General features: G+C 39.3%; 1 protein-coding gene across 1 annotated transcript in view; it reads left to right on the top strand.

Annotated features, from left to right (window-relative positions):
* The first annotated feature begins 229 nt into the window (after positions 1–229).
* OTOGL (otogelin like) overlaps positions 230–14,861 on the top strand; it is a 129,191-nt gene continuing 114,559 nt past the window's right edge. The window contains exons 1-7 of the mRNA XM_067559109.1: positions 230–308; positions 1,384–1,423; positions 2,559–2,607; positions 3,661–3,727; positions 5,403–5,501; positions 6,860–7,014; positions 12,546–12,667. Of these exons, the coding sequence (XP_067415210.1) occupies positions 230–308; positions 1,384–1,423; positions 2,559–2,607; positions 3,661–3,727; positions 5,403–5,501; positions 6,860–7,014; positions 12,546–12,667 (611 nt within the window). The remainder of the gene's footprint in view (positions 309–1,383; positions 1,424–2,558; positions 2,608–3,660; positions 3,728–5,402; positions 5,502–6,859; positions 7,015–12,545; positions 12,668–14,861) is intronic.

Genomic DNA, 14,861 nt, shown 5'->3' with positions numbered 1-14,861 from the left:
TGCAATATTTCCAGAGCTCTAGAAGCTGTATGGGGCTAGGAAGCTTGATATTCCTTTTTTCCCCTCCCTCTCTGCCCCTCTCTTTTTTCTTTTGCCCTGCATTATTTAAATTTCTCTGATATCTAAATTTATAAAAGATTTAAACACTGCAGAGGCACATACTTCTAAGATGCCATCATAGTCAAGGCCATCAATTTGGATACATTTCAGACTAAGAAGCTATACTGAAATGAATGTTGTGGGAAAACTCAATTTAATGATACCTTGGAGTGTATTCTTGGTTCATTCTCTGCTGTTCTCTTTGCAAGGTAAGAACTTATGCTCAATTTTTACACTAAAAATATTTTAGAAAGCTTCTCTTAACAATTTAGTAATATGGTTACTTATTTTTCTTTCACTGTAAAGCAAATATTTCTTGGTGCATGGCCTAATTAAACAAACAAACATCAACACAGACTTAATATCTTTACATCACACACTGTCTGCTTTTGAAACTAAAAATGACTTAGATTTTTTTTTAATTCAGACTTTAATACTTGAATTTTATTACAAAGTGATTTGTAAAGGACAAAATTATTTTTCTTGGCTTTCTTGCCTCTCGTTATTGTCAAATGTGTTATCAGATTGATGTAGGCTTAATTATTATGAACAGGATCTGGGTCTGCTCAAGATTTGGACTGCACCTGCAGTGTGTTTGAACTTTTTTTAGAACTTGAGTAAATATTTGGCATACTGATAACAGCTGGGAGAGTTTCTGTAGTCATCACACATGCTATTAATAGATATCATAGACAGTTTAAAAAATGATTCCTTAGAATAACAGGTTTTTCAAGCATTATGACTTTCACATAACTTGAAAGTACAAATATGCTTAAAATAAAAGTAAATCTGCATGAAATCTAGAAAGAGATTTAAGTATATTGGAGTAAAAGTTTATAATTATTATGGTCAGAAAAGCTTACAGGTGGCTGCGTTGAAGCCTAAGCCGGATCCTGAGTGGTTCTGATCCCGCAAGGTGCTGAGCATTCACCACTTCCACTGACTATGATGGGAGTCAAGGGTACTCAGCAATCTGCAGGATGGGGCTTATTGGGAATAGCAGGTTCTTAGCACTTCTCAGGATCAGGATCTGAAGAAGAAAGACATCAATCACACAGAAGAAAAGTGTTTCTTTGTTGGCAGGGAATAATATAGACCCAAATCCCTCTGGAAAATAGGCTGCATAAATGCTTTCTGAAAAATTTACTGTTGTTAGACATCTTTTAAAGAACAAAACTCAGTCTTGTTTCTTAAACCGAAGTCAGGTAAACATTTGTATGCATGCAAAATGTGTAGAAGGAAACGGAAGAAAATGGTTTGATTCCATCACTTTTTAACCAACAGGATCCTATTGCGAGTTTTCTCTTTTGAAAAGAACAGCAAGGTGAGTGTGCCTTCCTCATTTGCAGAGTTTTAAAAGCAAATATAAGTGGAATCAGTAAGGCTTGTCTGATATGATGGAAGTATAGGAAATATGGCCTTGTGTAGAATACCTCTAACTTTTAGTAACTGAGATGTGAAATATTTCTTCAGTTTGCTAATAACTCTTCCCAAAGGAGCTGGTGATTAAACGTGATAGTCCTTTTTTTGAAAAACAAGTGCACCTCTGTAGTAATCACAAAAAGATGGTGTTCCTCAGAGGTTCAAGTAAACTCACAGGATGAGTATCTTATGTGACTATTCTCATATCTGACAATATACATTAAATAAATGCCAGTATATCCTTTTAGTTTCAGAATAAAATAATAAAATTCTAGTGACGCACAGAAGGGAATTGCCCACAAATAAAATGCGTTATACAATAAATAGTCTCAATGACAGTAATTCATTTTCTCAGTCTGAAAAAAGCACTTTCAAGACAAATTATATGCAATAGTTAAAACCAAACCAAAACTAGATGGTCTTCCTGATTCCATTGAAGTCCATGGAAACTTTACCATTAATTTCAATAGAAGCAGGGTTAGAGCTCAGGTCTGTACATCTAATTACTTGTAGTAGATCTAGAGATCACATGCTATATTATATAAAATCTTGGCTTGTTAAATAAAATGAAATGTATTTTGTAGATTGAGGCCTTTATATTTTAAATTAATTTAATGAATTTATATTTAGTTACTGCTGGAAGGTAACCTTACACTTTTAACACCATGACCACTGCATATGCAAATAGCTCTGGTGCTCCTCCACAACATGTGTACCATATCACGCATCTAATGAAAAAGCTTCACTATTTCATGTCCCATTTTGTAAGGCCAATTTGCTTATTTCCCCTCCCCCATAAATACCAAGTGCCTTCTTGAACAAGTAGTCGGTGTTCAAGAGCAGAGATCTGAGCACTCTTGAATTTTGTAAAACGAGACTATGAAAAGAAAAAAAGTCACCTTTTTAAATGTTAACCCAAGAAAGACCTCTTTGATAACACGATGGAAATCAGAGAGAAACACCTCTCCCTGGGGAACCGCTTATTCAGGTTGCTCAGGGACCTTTGATTATACAAGATCCTTTTTGTTTTCTTCCAGAAATGAGTTTAATGCAACTCGACAGAAAAGAGATCTCTTAGCAGCTGAGGTAGGTTATACCACAGAGAAAAAGGAGGGGGTAAAATCCCCCTTCTTTCTGCAATGGGGCTTTGCTGTTGTCACAATGAAGTCTTTGTAAAAGAGAATGGAAATGGTAATAACAAGACCGGGATGAGGAGGAGAAGCTTTTTCATACCTTTTTTCCTCAAACTTAAATCCACAGCCTCATTCATTCATTCTTCACAAAATGCTTCATGAATCACCCACCTTAACACACACTGAGGGAAGGGAGGGTGGAAGAGGAAAGGCTCTTTGACTGTTAAATCTTTTGAGAGAGCAAACAGAAAGAAACTTGGGAGTGACTTTGGTGAAAAGCACAACAATGAAACTGTAGACGAACAATTTTGCGAATAGTGGTGTTGTTTTGACAGCAGCTCCTGGGCTGTGCAGCAGGTTCGCAGAGCAGAGTCTGTGCCCGCAAAGACTGGTCCCCAGTTCCATTGCTCCATTGCCAGGCAGGAAGTCAGGGAGCAGATCTGACAATTTTCACTATCCCATCTGGGATGAGTTTAAAGTTTAGCTTTAAAGTCTGTCTCTCTCTCTCTCTTCTATACTCCAGGATTTTGTTGTGTGTCAGTGAGTCACGCAAAACCCCCCTACCTTAAAATTGTTTCAGGACTGTCAAATGGTGATAAACAGCTTGTTCACTGACACAGGGATCTGGCATTAGCATCTGGGTTGCTAGGAAACCACATAAAGTACAGTGTGTGCCTACTTGGGTTAGATGGCTAGTCTTGTGCTAGTATCTCAGTGAGCTATGCTCCTTGTCCTTCTGCTGATAACTCTGGTGGTGTGTTCCACCTCAGGGATGTCTGCTTTTCAGTAATAGAAAAAGTAATTCCTTATATGTGGTTTACCTAGAGTTTACAACGTGCTTTGAGAATATCTTGGTTTAAAAACTGTGTAAATGCAAGATCATTTTATGTATTAAACTAATTGTCAAATTCCTATCCTAAAATTGCTGCAAAATCCCCACATTGTATTAGTCAGACAATTTATGAAGCATTAATACTCTGGTTTTGCTTTTTTGTTTCTCTGGTAGACTGGAGCAGATTCTCCTGGGTCTCACCTTCCTGGGGACTTTATTCAGGGTCAAAGTCCATCAGGAGGTTAGTGCCATGCTAATAATAATATTTAAGTAAAATGTTACTAGGGATTGTGTAACTCTTTATAGTATATACCTCCCATGCAAAACCTAGTGCTATCTAATTTTGTTATGATAACTTGTACTTCTGACATACTAAATGGTTATTAAAAATGATCTTTACTTCTTGATTTCTAGTGTATCTGTTAATGTGGCACCTAATGAAACAAATCCTTCATTGCTTTATGGTTATTTCCATTAGCAGTTTTCTTGTGCATAACTTTTGGGCTTTGTCCGATTGAGTAGATATGCTGAGTGGGAATGATAATAGCAGTGGTTCATGGAAGACGAACCTAAAGCCGCTTTTAGAAGATTCTAGGCATCATTCAAACTCTTCATTTTCTTCAGAGTTAATTGAGGGATTTTACAGATGTTCCATAGATGATACGTTCCCATCTCTGTTATCTAAGTTCAGCATGCAAAAATAATCAAATGGGTTGAACGTTGACACTTTCTTAAGCTATTCCACTCATATATGGAGCTTTTTGGTTTTTTCATATAAATGAATACAAATCATGGTGCATCATATAGTTTTGTTGTTTTAAAAGCATTTCCTTCTAAGTGAAATGGGGGAGCGAGACTGTACTCTCTGCCTTGTCTATATTTTCATATGGTATTTGTCTTTATATTTATTTGAAAAATAACTTTTTAAAATGGAAAGAATACAAAGCTAAAGTTCATGTGCTGCCTTAAAAAGTCAATTTTGGTCATTGGGAGCTTTTTTCCATGAATTCACTAAGGCTGGGTGTAAGATTTTTTTTTAGGGTTGTTTGTGTTACTTTTTGCAGTAGAACATACATAAGTAAAGATGTTCCCCAGCTGCAAAATCTGGAGGAGGATTTTTAACCTTGCCAGTCTCCAAGTTACTTGGATCCACGATATTGTTTTGGCTCATTATATAGAAAACAACTACTTGCAAAATTTGATCCATGTTTGGATTCTGACTCCCTCTCTGCCTTCTCCCAAATTTGGGACATTCAGATATGGTGTTTTGTTTTAGATTAATCTCCTCTAATACGGCCAATGGGGAAAGTGTCATGTCTTGGTTTTTTGAAAGCTTGCATATTAAACTCATTTATGAAACCATGTGTATATCATTTTAGTAAATTAACTGCAATATAAAACAACTAATTCCCATGAAATGTTAAGTTCATGACAAATTTCAACTGTTCAAACAGAAATAATAAGGGGATGGCTATTGTTGCTGTTTTTGGTTATGTAAAATTTTATATTCATAGGGATTTATAGCCTGAATGTACTCTTCACTCTAACTTTTATTAATAAGGAGGAGCTGAACATATGTACAGTTTGTGCTGAACTCACTCAATGAGTATAATCTGCACTTTGTATATCTTTATTGAAAGACTACTGGGATTTTTTCTTTACATGGGAAGTTGACCTTTTAGTTACTCGGAGAAGGCTGACCTTTGCTCTCTTGTTAGTTTACAAATCTTCAAACTATCTTTTTCCCAAACAACAAAAAGATGAAATGAAATAAACATTGAAAACTAAGATCACTGTTCGTTAACTTTTTTAGCTAATGAATCTGGTTCTATTTTAGTTAATAGAAAGGTTTAATCCAAATTGTTTGGCATGTTTGATACTAGTGCATGCTAGAAGGCAGCTATGTTTTCCTTCAGGCTCTTGTCCTCAAGAATGCCTTAATGGAGCAGTCTGTTCAGAGGCAGGTGTTTGTGACTGTCAGATGTTTCAGGCTCATGGTGAAAGATGCCAAATCGGTAAGTTTCAATAATAGGCAAATGAACTGAGTTTCACAGTAGGGTGAAATTTAGGGGATAGTTTGTTAAAATAATACCTGTTCAAAGCACTTTTGCAATTGCCTTATAATCAAGCTATAATTCTAAAAGGAAGCTGGGTGGCTCAAATGCTGTATTTCAGAATGAGATATGGGAGTACAGAAAAGCATCAGACATTCCTGAATTTTGTTAATACCTGTAAGAGTATCCCAGTGCATCACTATGTACTAAATCTGCTTTTACTTACTTAAATGTATCACCAAAAATATTACTGCACTTCCACTTATAATGCCTGATTGCCCATTCTGAAGACAGAATGTTCAAATATTTTCATGGGACAAATTTTGGCAGGTGCTGTGTGTAGTCACTGGCAAGAAAAATCTATCAGTAGTAGAACTGAGGGGCAAACAACTTCTACCCATCTTGAGTCCTCAGGCTACCCTGGCTCTGTAGAATATCTGCAACAGCAGCCATGGAGGGACTTTCTAAAGTCTGACCTAGAACCTCCGCTGGTGTCAATCAACGTAGCTCCACTGAATTCAACGGGACTTCACAGATTTACATCAGCTGAGTTTGTAGGCCAAAGCTGCTGTTGAATCTGAGCCAAAATCTTAGCCTTGGTTCACCCTGAGCCCATACCCATATGCCAAACCCTGACCTAAACCTAATATTATCTGATCATCCTCTCCTTTGTAGAGTTTTGTGAGTATTGGATTTTTTCAGTTCACTGGCAATTTCAACAAGTTGAAAAGAAAACTCATTTTGGGTTAAACAAAATGTTTTATTTGAAACAAAACCTTTCGTTTCAATTTCCAGTATTTTCAGATATATTTAAATTTTTAAAATCAAATTTAAAGGAAATTTCAAAATAAAAAATCAAAATGTTTAGTTTAAAAACTGTCAAAACAAAAAGTGTTTGATTTTTTTTCCCCACCGAATTTTAGTATCTCCCCCAAAAAGAAATAATTTGGTGAAATCTACATGAATTCGTGAAATGATTCATTGTCACCGAATCTGCCTTTTTTTCACTGAACACAAGTTTTTGATCCGAAAGTTATGCCCAGCTCTACTCATAGGTCCATCCCTAGTTATAATTTAAAGGTGAAATCCAGGCTCCATTGACATCAAATGGCAAAACTTCCATTGGTTTCATTGGTCCACGGTTTTCCACTAAGAGTTTTAAAACTTGTCTAAATCTCAGTTTTATTTATCATTCAAGAAATATCTTCTGTGCTGATGTATGTATGTAATATATTACTTTTGTACGTGTCTGTGACACTTGTGTAATTTTTTGTTTTAGTGCTTTTTATAAGCTTATGTTGTTTGTTTATTCTCCCCAGTACCTAATGGTGGTAAGGATCGAGATGGAATTTGCAAATCCTGGGGGCAATATCACTTTGAAACATTTGATGGCATCTACTATTATTTCCCAGGAAATTGTTCCTACATTTTTGCAAAAGACTGCAGTGCTCCAGAACCTCAGTACACTGTATGGGTAAGTGTGTGAATATGGGCTTTGAAATGAAACACAAAAGATTGTTATAACATAGAACTTGTATTATAGCATAACAAATAATTCAACAGAGCCAGCAAATGGATCAAAAGATTGTTTGTTTGCTTTTTAGATTTATAGAATGTGCTGATCAAAAACTCTCTAAGCACCTGTGCAATAACTAAAAACAATGATTAATCAGCTGATTCAGTACATCAAAAATATTTCTTCCTCCCTCCACCCCAAAAAGAATCTCACCTCTCCCTTCTGGCAAATTTTGTGTAGGAAAAAATAGGCCTTGAAGCATGCCTGGGTATTCAGCAAACTTGACCTGAAGAAGAGCTGTGTGCAAGCTCAAAATCTTGTCTTCTCATCAGCAGTTGTTCCAATAAAACCTCACCTCATTTGTCTGTCTGGGCTGTCAGACCAGAGAAGAAAGTGTGTTCCTGAGTACAGTGAAAACAGCTATCACTAGCTCCTCCCATTTAAATCTGGAGGCGGTTCTCTTAAGAATTGTAGTTGATCTCCACTATTGAGGAGGATGTATATTTAGAGATTGGAGTGATTGATGGACCGTTTTAGATATTATTGTTACTGTGTTGACTGTTTGTTTGGCTGTGGAACGGGACTGGGTGACTAATTTACAGAACCTTTGGCCACTTAGGACAATATCTGAAATCCAACCTAAATATTTGGTTCCAATGTAGCAAGGTGCTTAAATCTATGCTTAACTGTAAGCATCTGAATATTCCCAGGAACAATTCACTCTTGGAAGTCAACAGGTGCAATTTATGTACTTTGATCATAACTTTCTCAAGGTTATTTCCATCTCTATACTTGTTATCACCAAAGGAATGGTGGGGGTCCATTGTAGGAGGAGATGACCAGCAAGGAAATGGATAGATGGTGTGTGGCAGATCACTGTAAGGTCAGCTGCTGAGTGTGCAAAGTTAGCACTTTGGAAAATTCTACTATAGTGTCCCCAGTGTTCAGCCTTTACTTACTTACTTTTTTAATAGGCTTAAATTGTTTGCTGGGGTGTACTATAATGACCAAAAGTTGCTACCATATGTTGGCTGTTTTGTGACCTTTGAGAAGTGAACTGGTCATCTCAGGCCAGCTGGCAAAAGCACAATTGACCCTAAATGGCACCCTTATTGGCAGTGTCAGCGGAGTGGCCAGGGAATGGCTTAGAGACTGAACCTACAGGTGGTCCGAGTGGAGGCACATTGATAGGGCAATGTGGGAAAGTTTGTATTGCACCGGTATTATGGAGGAAATAGTGGACTTCGTTCTGTAGGGCTGTCACATAGCCAGTACATATTATTGGAAAAGTAGTTGTGATTTCTAATAGGTGTTGCTGCTTGTGTCAACATTTGCTATTCCTGATCACTAGGCCATCAGAGTAGGATACATCCAGTGGCATTGGAACAATTTGTATAGTAGGGGTGCTGAAAGCCATTGAACAAAACTGTAAACCCTGTATATGATGGAAACCATTTCAAGCCAGGGGGTGCTTCTGCACCTCCAGAACCCCTAGTTCCAGCACCCCTGGATACATCAGGTAAACTAATCATTCTACATGTCTTCTTATTTTGTGGGTTTGTGTATTTTTAATCCAAGTTGTGACCCGTCTGTGCCTAGGGTAGCCACCTGATAATGCCAAGGTCAGGGCAGGCTGCAAAAGGAGAGCAGATTCTCCCAGCACTGGTGGGTGACACTGAAGTCAGACTTCCCAACCGGCCACAAACAATGCTTTTGATTCCCCACACTGGTTATCAAGAAGCTAACACAAAAGTATACACAACCCCCTTTACTGTGTTTCAGTCTCTGGCTCCTAATCAGCCACTAGGTCCAGTAAAGAGACCAGTTATTTAAACCTCTATGTTCTTTATCAAAAAGATTCTCCTGACCCCAAAGGGTCACCCACATCACCAGATCAGTATAAGTTTGGATCTTACCCAAGATACTACGCTGCCAGCTAATGCTTTAGTAACTACAACTAAAGGTTTATTATAAAAGGAAAGAAACTAACTAAGAGATGTTAAATGATCAAAGCAGTCACATTACATACAAATGATTGGAAAGTCCATATACATCAAGTTTCCAGTAGAAATGTGGAGTTTGCAGGCTTGTATGGTCCCTCTAGTGTACATCCAGTACCTACATGGGTCTCGGTCCTTTGTTTCACAGCTTCAGTTCAGTTGTAGATGAGTTGATCCAGAGGTAGCTGAAGACTGAAGAATAAATAGTCCATGTGCAGAGTTTGTTCAAATTCTCCCATGAGAATTAGCAGGGTGATTCCAGGCTGGTGCTGGGATCTCAATCTTGCGATCCAAACATTCCCTGACAAACTTGGACAGATTTGAGATAAAAGGATCAGTCCCCTAGAGTCTTTTATAGATCTATGCAGGCTGACCGATACTTTCTTGACAGCAGGTATCTCCTTGAACAATTAATAAATGATTACTTGGGACTCTGAAGTGCCCTCTCCTATGTCCTGAGCACACCGGTTACTAGTAACATTAGCAAAAGGTAATTGGCCATTTGCAACCATTTCATGTATTTACTACTTAACTTCAAAGAGAAATACAAATAATAGTATTGTTACATTCAAAGTCCCATCTAAATGTTCATATGTCCCTTTTTGAACTCTTAAGCAATAGAACAGTGACAGACAGGAAAGTAGTTTATCTACCTTGCTAACCTCTAACAAGAGATACATAAATAACATCAAATAATTACCAACAATACACTTGCATATCAAAGCTCTAGTCTACTTATAAGGAATGACTCTCACTGCCATTGTATTTTCCTATAATATATTTTGAAAGGTCAGAGTTGGGCCATGCAACTTGCAAAGTTGCTTGGCTTTTTCGGGCCTAGCGTCACACAAGTAATATAGCCAAGTTAAATACTGCCCTAGCTATAGAAGAGGAGGCTTCCATGTTTCCTGTAAGGATCACACACTATCATCACTTTGACGACCATGGAGTTTGTTGTGAAGAACTCTCCTCTGCAAGACTTCATTTGTTTACTCTTTAGGTATTAGCACGTTCACTTGCCTTTTTCTAAAATTGAACTTCTTTTCATAATGTATTACATGTTAATGCCCTATGTGCTGCAGAAGTCAACTTTACATTTGGAAGAATAAGTAGTCTCAGTAGTATAACCAGTCATTTCACCATGTCTCCCTCTAAGGAACAGCAGCTAGTGAAAGTCAGTGTTATGGAACTGTGATTTCTGTGTACCACTCGAAAGGATGTGTAATATGTATATTGGAGCAATTATGTATAGCTGCTTTTCCACCCTCCTTCTTTCATTTCCTTTTATCTCTTTGCAGAAGCATAGGCCAGATTCTATATTTTAAGACTTTTTTTTGAAAGTATTATTCAGAGTCAAACCTGTTATTGTATTTAAAACCTTGAATTTATATTTCAATAGTTTCTAGTCACACTGAAAAAGATATCCCATATAATTGCCAGAACCAGCTTCAAGTTTCATTAACAATTGAAAAAGTTTATTCAGGACCACCTTCAATAACAATGGAACAGTACCCTGCACTGTAACATCTAATGTAAGAAGCATGTTTTTACAGTTTGAGCTGTAGAGAGCCAAGAGTCATACCAGACCTGACCTCATTTTGTGGTCCTTTTGATCTTAAAACACCTATATGAAGACATTCTCTTAATAAAGGAATAGCAACGGCTGCATGCATTAAATGAATTAAAACTATGAAGGAAAGTGGTGGATTCTTCAGCTCTTGATGTCTCAGAATCAAGACTTGAACACCATTCTGGATGATGTGCTTTAGCCGAATGCAAGTTATTGGGCTCAAAACAGTGAAATTTAATGGCCTATGGCAGGGGTTGGCAACCTGCAGCATGCATGGCAAAGGTGGCTTGTGTGCCAACTTTGAGCAGCACACGGCACCCTGGCCGAAGCCATGCTGCTCCTGACCTCAAGCAGTGCTGCCCCCCCCCCCCCCCCCCCGCACCAACACGGCCCTGCCCCTTCTCCACATGGGCCGAGCGACACCCCTGGCTGGTAGTAGCGTGGCCCCTGCAGGAACGGGCCCACAGACCTGCCGCTGTAACTGTTGCTGGAAATGGGCCTGTAGACTCCCCTCCCCCACTGCTGCCACAGCACTGGGAGAGGGGCAGGGGGGAAGATTTTGCATGGTCCTTGCTGAAGGTTGCTGACCCCTGGCCTATGGTATACAGGAATTCAGACTAGATGATTTAATAGTTCCTTCTACCCTTCACGTCCAGAAATCTCTGAAATATAAGTAAACTGTATTAAAAATGATATCTTCATGCAAACATGGAGAATTTTGCTCCTGACTTCAAAGCAGTTGTCGGTCTCTTTCATTAGCCACAGACTGAATCATTAAATGTTAATTATCAATGCTCTAATGCCAAATGTTGAATAGCAACGTTTGTTACATACAAATGAACTTAAGACTGGTATTATTCCAAAGATAGTAACTCTAATAGCTCTGATTAAGAAATTGTTCCCATAACACTTTTGTAAAACTGCAAGTGGTAGTAATAGAGACAAATATGAATTGAAGAGGTTTTCTGAAATCTAGAGATTCCATTTAAGTTAAATATGGTTTGACCAGACAATTGGACTGAACTAGTTTTAGGCGTAGGTGACCACATAGGATTTCATATCAAAGCGGCTGTCAGATGTCCCCTGTGTAAAGATTTGAAATGCAAAATTGATTAGGAGAAAAGATGTTCTTTGAGCTAAACTTTTATGCTATAGAATATATTAGTTACTTTGGGTCTGCATGTCTGTCTTGGGCAGGGCTACATGAAAAACTTTTGTTGGTATAGTAACGTCAGTTAGAGGTGTGATGATTATTTTTAATGACATTTCTTTACTGGCAAAAGCAATTTTTTTTTTGTGCTGGTATAAGTTGTGTTTATCCTGTCCTATCAGAACTAGGAAATCAAGCAGGACCAAGCAGAGTGAATACTTCAAGAAAAACCTAGTTTGCGCAAGGGATGTTGATGATTCAGTAGATGCCAGTCTGTTTTCTAGGTCAATATTGAGAGTTCCCATGTGGTGTTGGGGGTATTGTGTTGCTGGTGGTCCTATCTTTCAGAGGACCTATACCTTTTGGGCATTAAAGGCCCATTGGCACTCTTCATAAGATATGGGGTGTTTCCCTCAGTGTCATTACCAAACTCATAACTAGGTAATTATATTCTGCCTGAACTAAATTCTCCCTGCAGTTTCAATTGGGTAAAATATTCTAGTTCTTTTTTCCATCCTAAGCTACTGTGTAATGATGCTGGATGCTGTTAAACACTTACTGCCAAGTGATCTTCTAACCATGTATATCTCTGTATTAGTGATCCCTTGTATAGTTTAAGTATTTATTTGTAAAGCTCTTTGGGATCCTTCACTGAGAGGTGTGTAGAAATGTAAAAGGTTATATGTAAATATATTAAGAGTTATGTGTAAATATTGAGCACAAAACCACACTAGTTGTTAGTGCGTGTGTGTATTTTTCTCCTCTCAAGGTTCATAACAGCCCCCAATGTGATGGTTCGGTGTATTCTTGTCTGCGGTCAATCAGCTTATTTTTTTCAAGCCAGGAAGAAATAGTTATTGTTGGACATGAAGTAAGAAAAAATGGAATCAGGTAAATGAACTGACTGTTTTTTTTTTTTGGAACATCTTACCACAGAAATGAAGTATTGGCATTAGGAAGTTAGGATTCTTTCACCAAATTTAGCAGTACTTTTAGGGTATACCTTTGCTGCATTGTTAGCCCAGGTGATCTGCATTTGGTCTGAGTGCCCAGGTTTGCCCACCCGAGATGTGAGCAGCCACACTGCAAAGGTTCAGCTTGAGGTATTATGTCCTCATTGGTGCTACACTCACCACAGTGTCACTACTACTTCTAGTAAGCATACCCCATGGTTCTTTGTGCTGCAGCCAGCTGAGCCACACTCTGAATTTTTCCCTAATGAATTGTGGGAGAACTTTGTCTGTTCTTTGGAGTGCGTGGGGGGAATTGTGGGAAGGCACTCAAGTGATTTAGCCTGTGTCCTCACTGCAAAGTGGGCCGGTTATCAGCCCGAGTGGAAGTGGCGCCTGTGCTCTAATCCACACCCATGCCAGCTAGCCTGGGTGGAAAGCACCACTAAACTAAGGGGAGAGGTTTTTGTGGATTTGGGGCAATACCAGGTCAGAGCCTGGGATAAATCTGCAGTGAAGACATACCGTCAGAGGTCAGACACAGAGGTTAGAATTATTGAGTCAAATTCAGATTTGATTAAAGGAATTTAACTCCTTTGACATGTTTAGCAAGTTGTTCACTCACACCAGTCTGAGTTAGCCTGTTAACTTTGCTATTTTCAGTTGTGGACCTCTACAAATCATCTGATTTCAGACTCTTCACATGTCTGTGACTTCTACACTGGGAAAATGCATGGTGTTATAACATGTTAACCACTGTATTGCCTTGTTTAAAATGGTGTCAGCTAGTCTTGGTTAACCCTTGGGTCCACCCTGCTATTATTTAAAACATGACAGTCAGTCATTGTCCATGCTGAGTGCAAAGTCATGTTTAACACAGTGCGGTGTCCACAGTGGAAAAAAGTCTAAATTGAGTTCATCAGTATCTTTAAATTCCCTATGTGTCACCATTTTGGGCCAAAAATAGTGTTTGAGATACACCAAAACCTAAATCTATCAGGTTTACCCTTTGTTCCAAATATAACAGTGAGTAGGTCTGGTGTTCTTGCATCTGAGTTGCTGTACTTGGTAGCTATAAGAATAATTGCCATTAATCCCAAAAGCAGCAACCTTTGAAGGCAGTGATTAGATAAGTCTGCAATATTAGTGTCTGGTGGAAATCCAGACATACCTGTAGCTCTGTCCAGTTAATGGAGACAGCAGTGTTGAAGGATATACTGTACTGCACGTTCACCTCGCTCTGGAGCACATTGCCATCCGTTGGCGATTCAGTGTCAAGGAAGGACTCTGGTTCAAGAGACCTCTGGCACTGCGCTGGGTCACCAGCACTGAGGGACACCTCAAGAGCACGGCACCATTCATATTCCCCTGTTCCAAGGAAGAAGCAAAGGAAAACAGACAGTGGTTGTTCACCAAAACCCAAATCATCAAGGCATAAGAGCGCAAGTGGAGTGCGACCCGTGCCGGGCCATTCAGGCATCGCTCCCACTGCTGCAGTGCCGTTGACTCTGGCTCCAGAGAGGGGTGCATCGAATCTGGTGCCTATGAATTCCCCTCAGAGAGTTCGAGGAGGAGGACTTACCACTTTCCTCCACTCCGAAGATTTTCAAGGCAGCCAGGGAGCTCATTGAAAGCACGTTGCTGCTTCCGCAGACCTGTGAAAAGGCGCCAGAGACAGAGGCCCCAGTGCTGAGGAAATGTGCGATGCTATCCAAGAGTAAGCCTGCGATGATGCCCCATCAACCATTGTCCCGGCACCTTTCACTGGCACCAAGGGGCACTGCACCACTCAGGTTCCTAGGAGCGAGCAATCAGGATCTGAGTCTGAGGTGGAGTCCTACACCTCTGGGTGGAGTTGAGAGAGAGGGAGATACTGGGGTATGGAGACTGCTCACCCCTTCTCCTTGCCGTGGCACCCCAGGCCCACTCACCAAGCCCAAGGGTCTCAGTCAGAATGCTCTCTTTTGATAGCATCTGGGTGACCCGGTCGGAGACCTTTTTGTGGTTTGATGCTGATACTGGCACCGAATACGATGTCCAGGCATCCTCAACAGCATTTCTCGCTCAGATCCCAATTCAGGATATCTGTAGGGCCAGAATGTGATCACCCATCCACAACTTTTTGCCACACTGTC

The sequence above is a fragment of the Emydura macquarii genome, unplaced genomic scaffold (assembly GCF_026122565.2).
Source record: "Emydura macquarii macquarii isolate MOO-44397 ecotype Brisbane River unplaced genomic scaffold, CSIRO-AGI_Emac_v2 contig_2205, whole genome shotgun sequence".
In the NCBI taxonomy this organism is placed as follows: Eukaryota; Metazoa; Chordata; order Testudines; family Chelidae; genus Emydura; species Emydura macquarii.
Note: the sequence above shows the minus strand (reverse complement) of the source record. Positions and strands in the feature narration are given on the sequence as shown.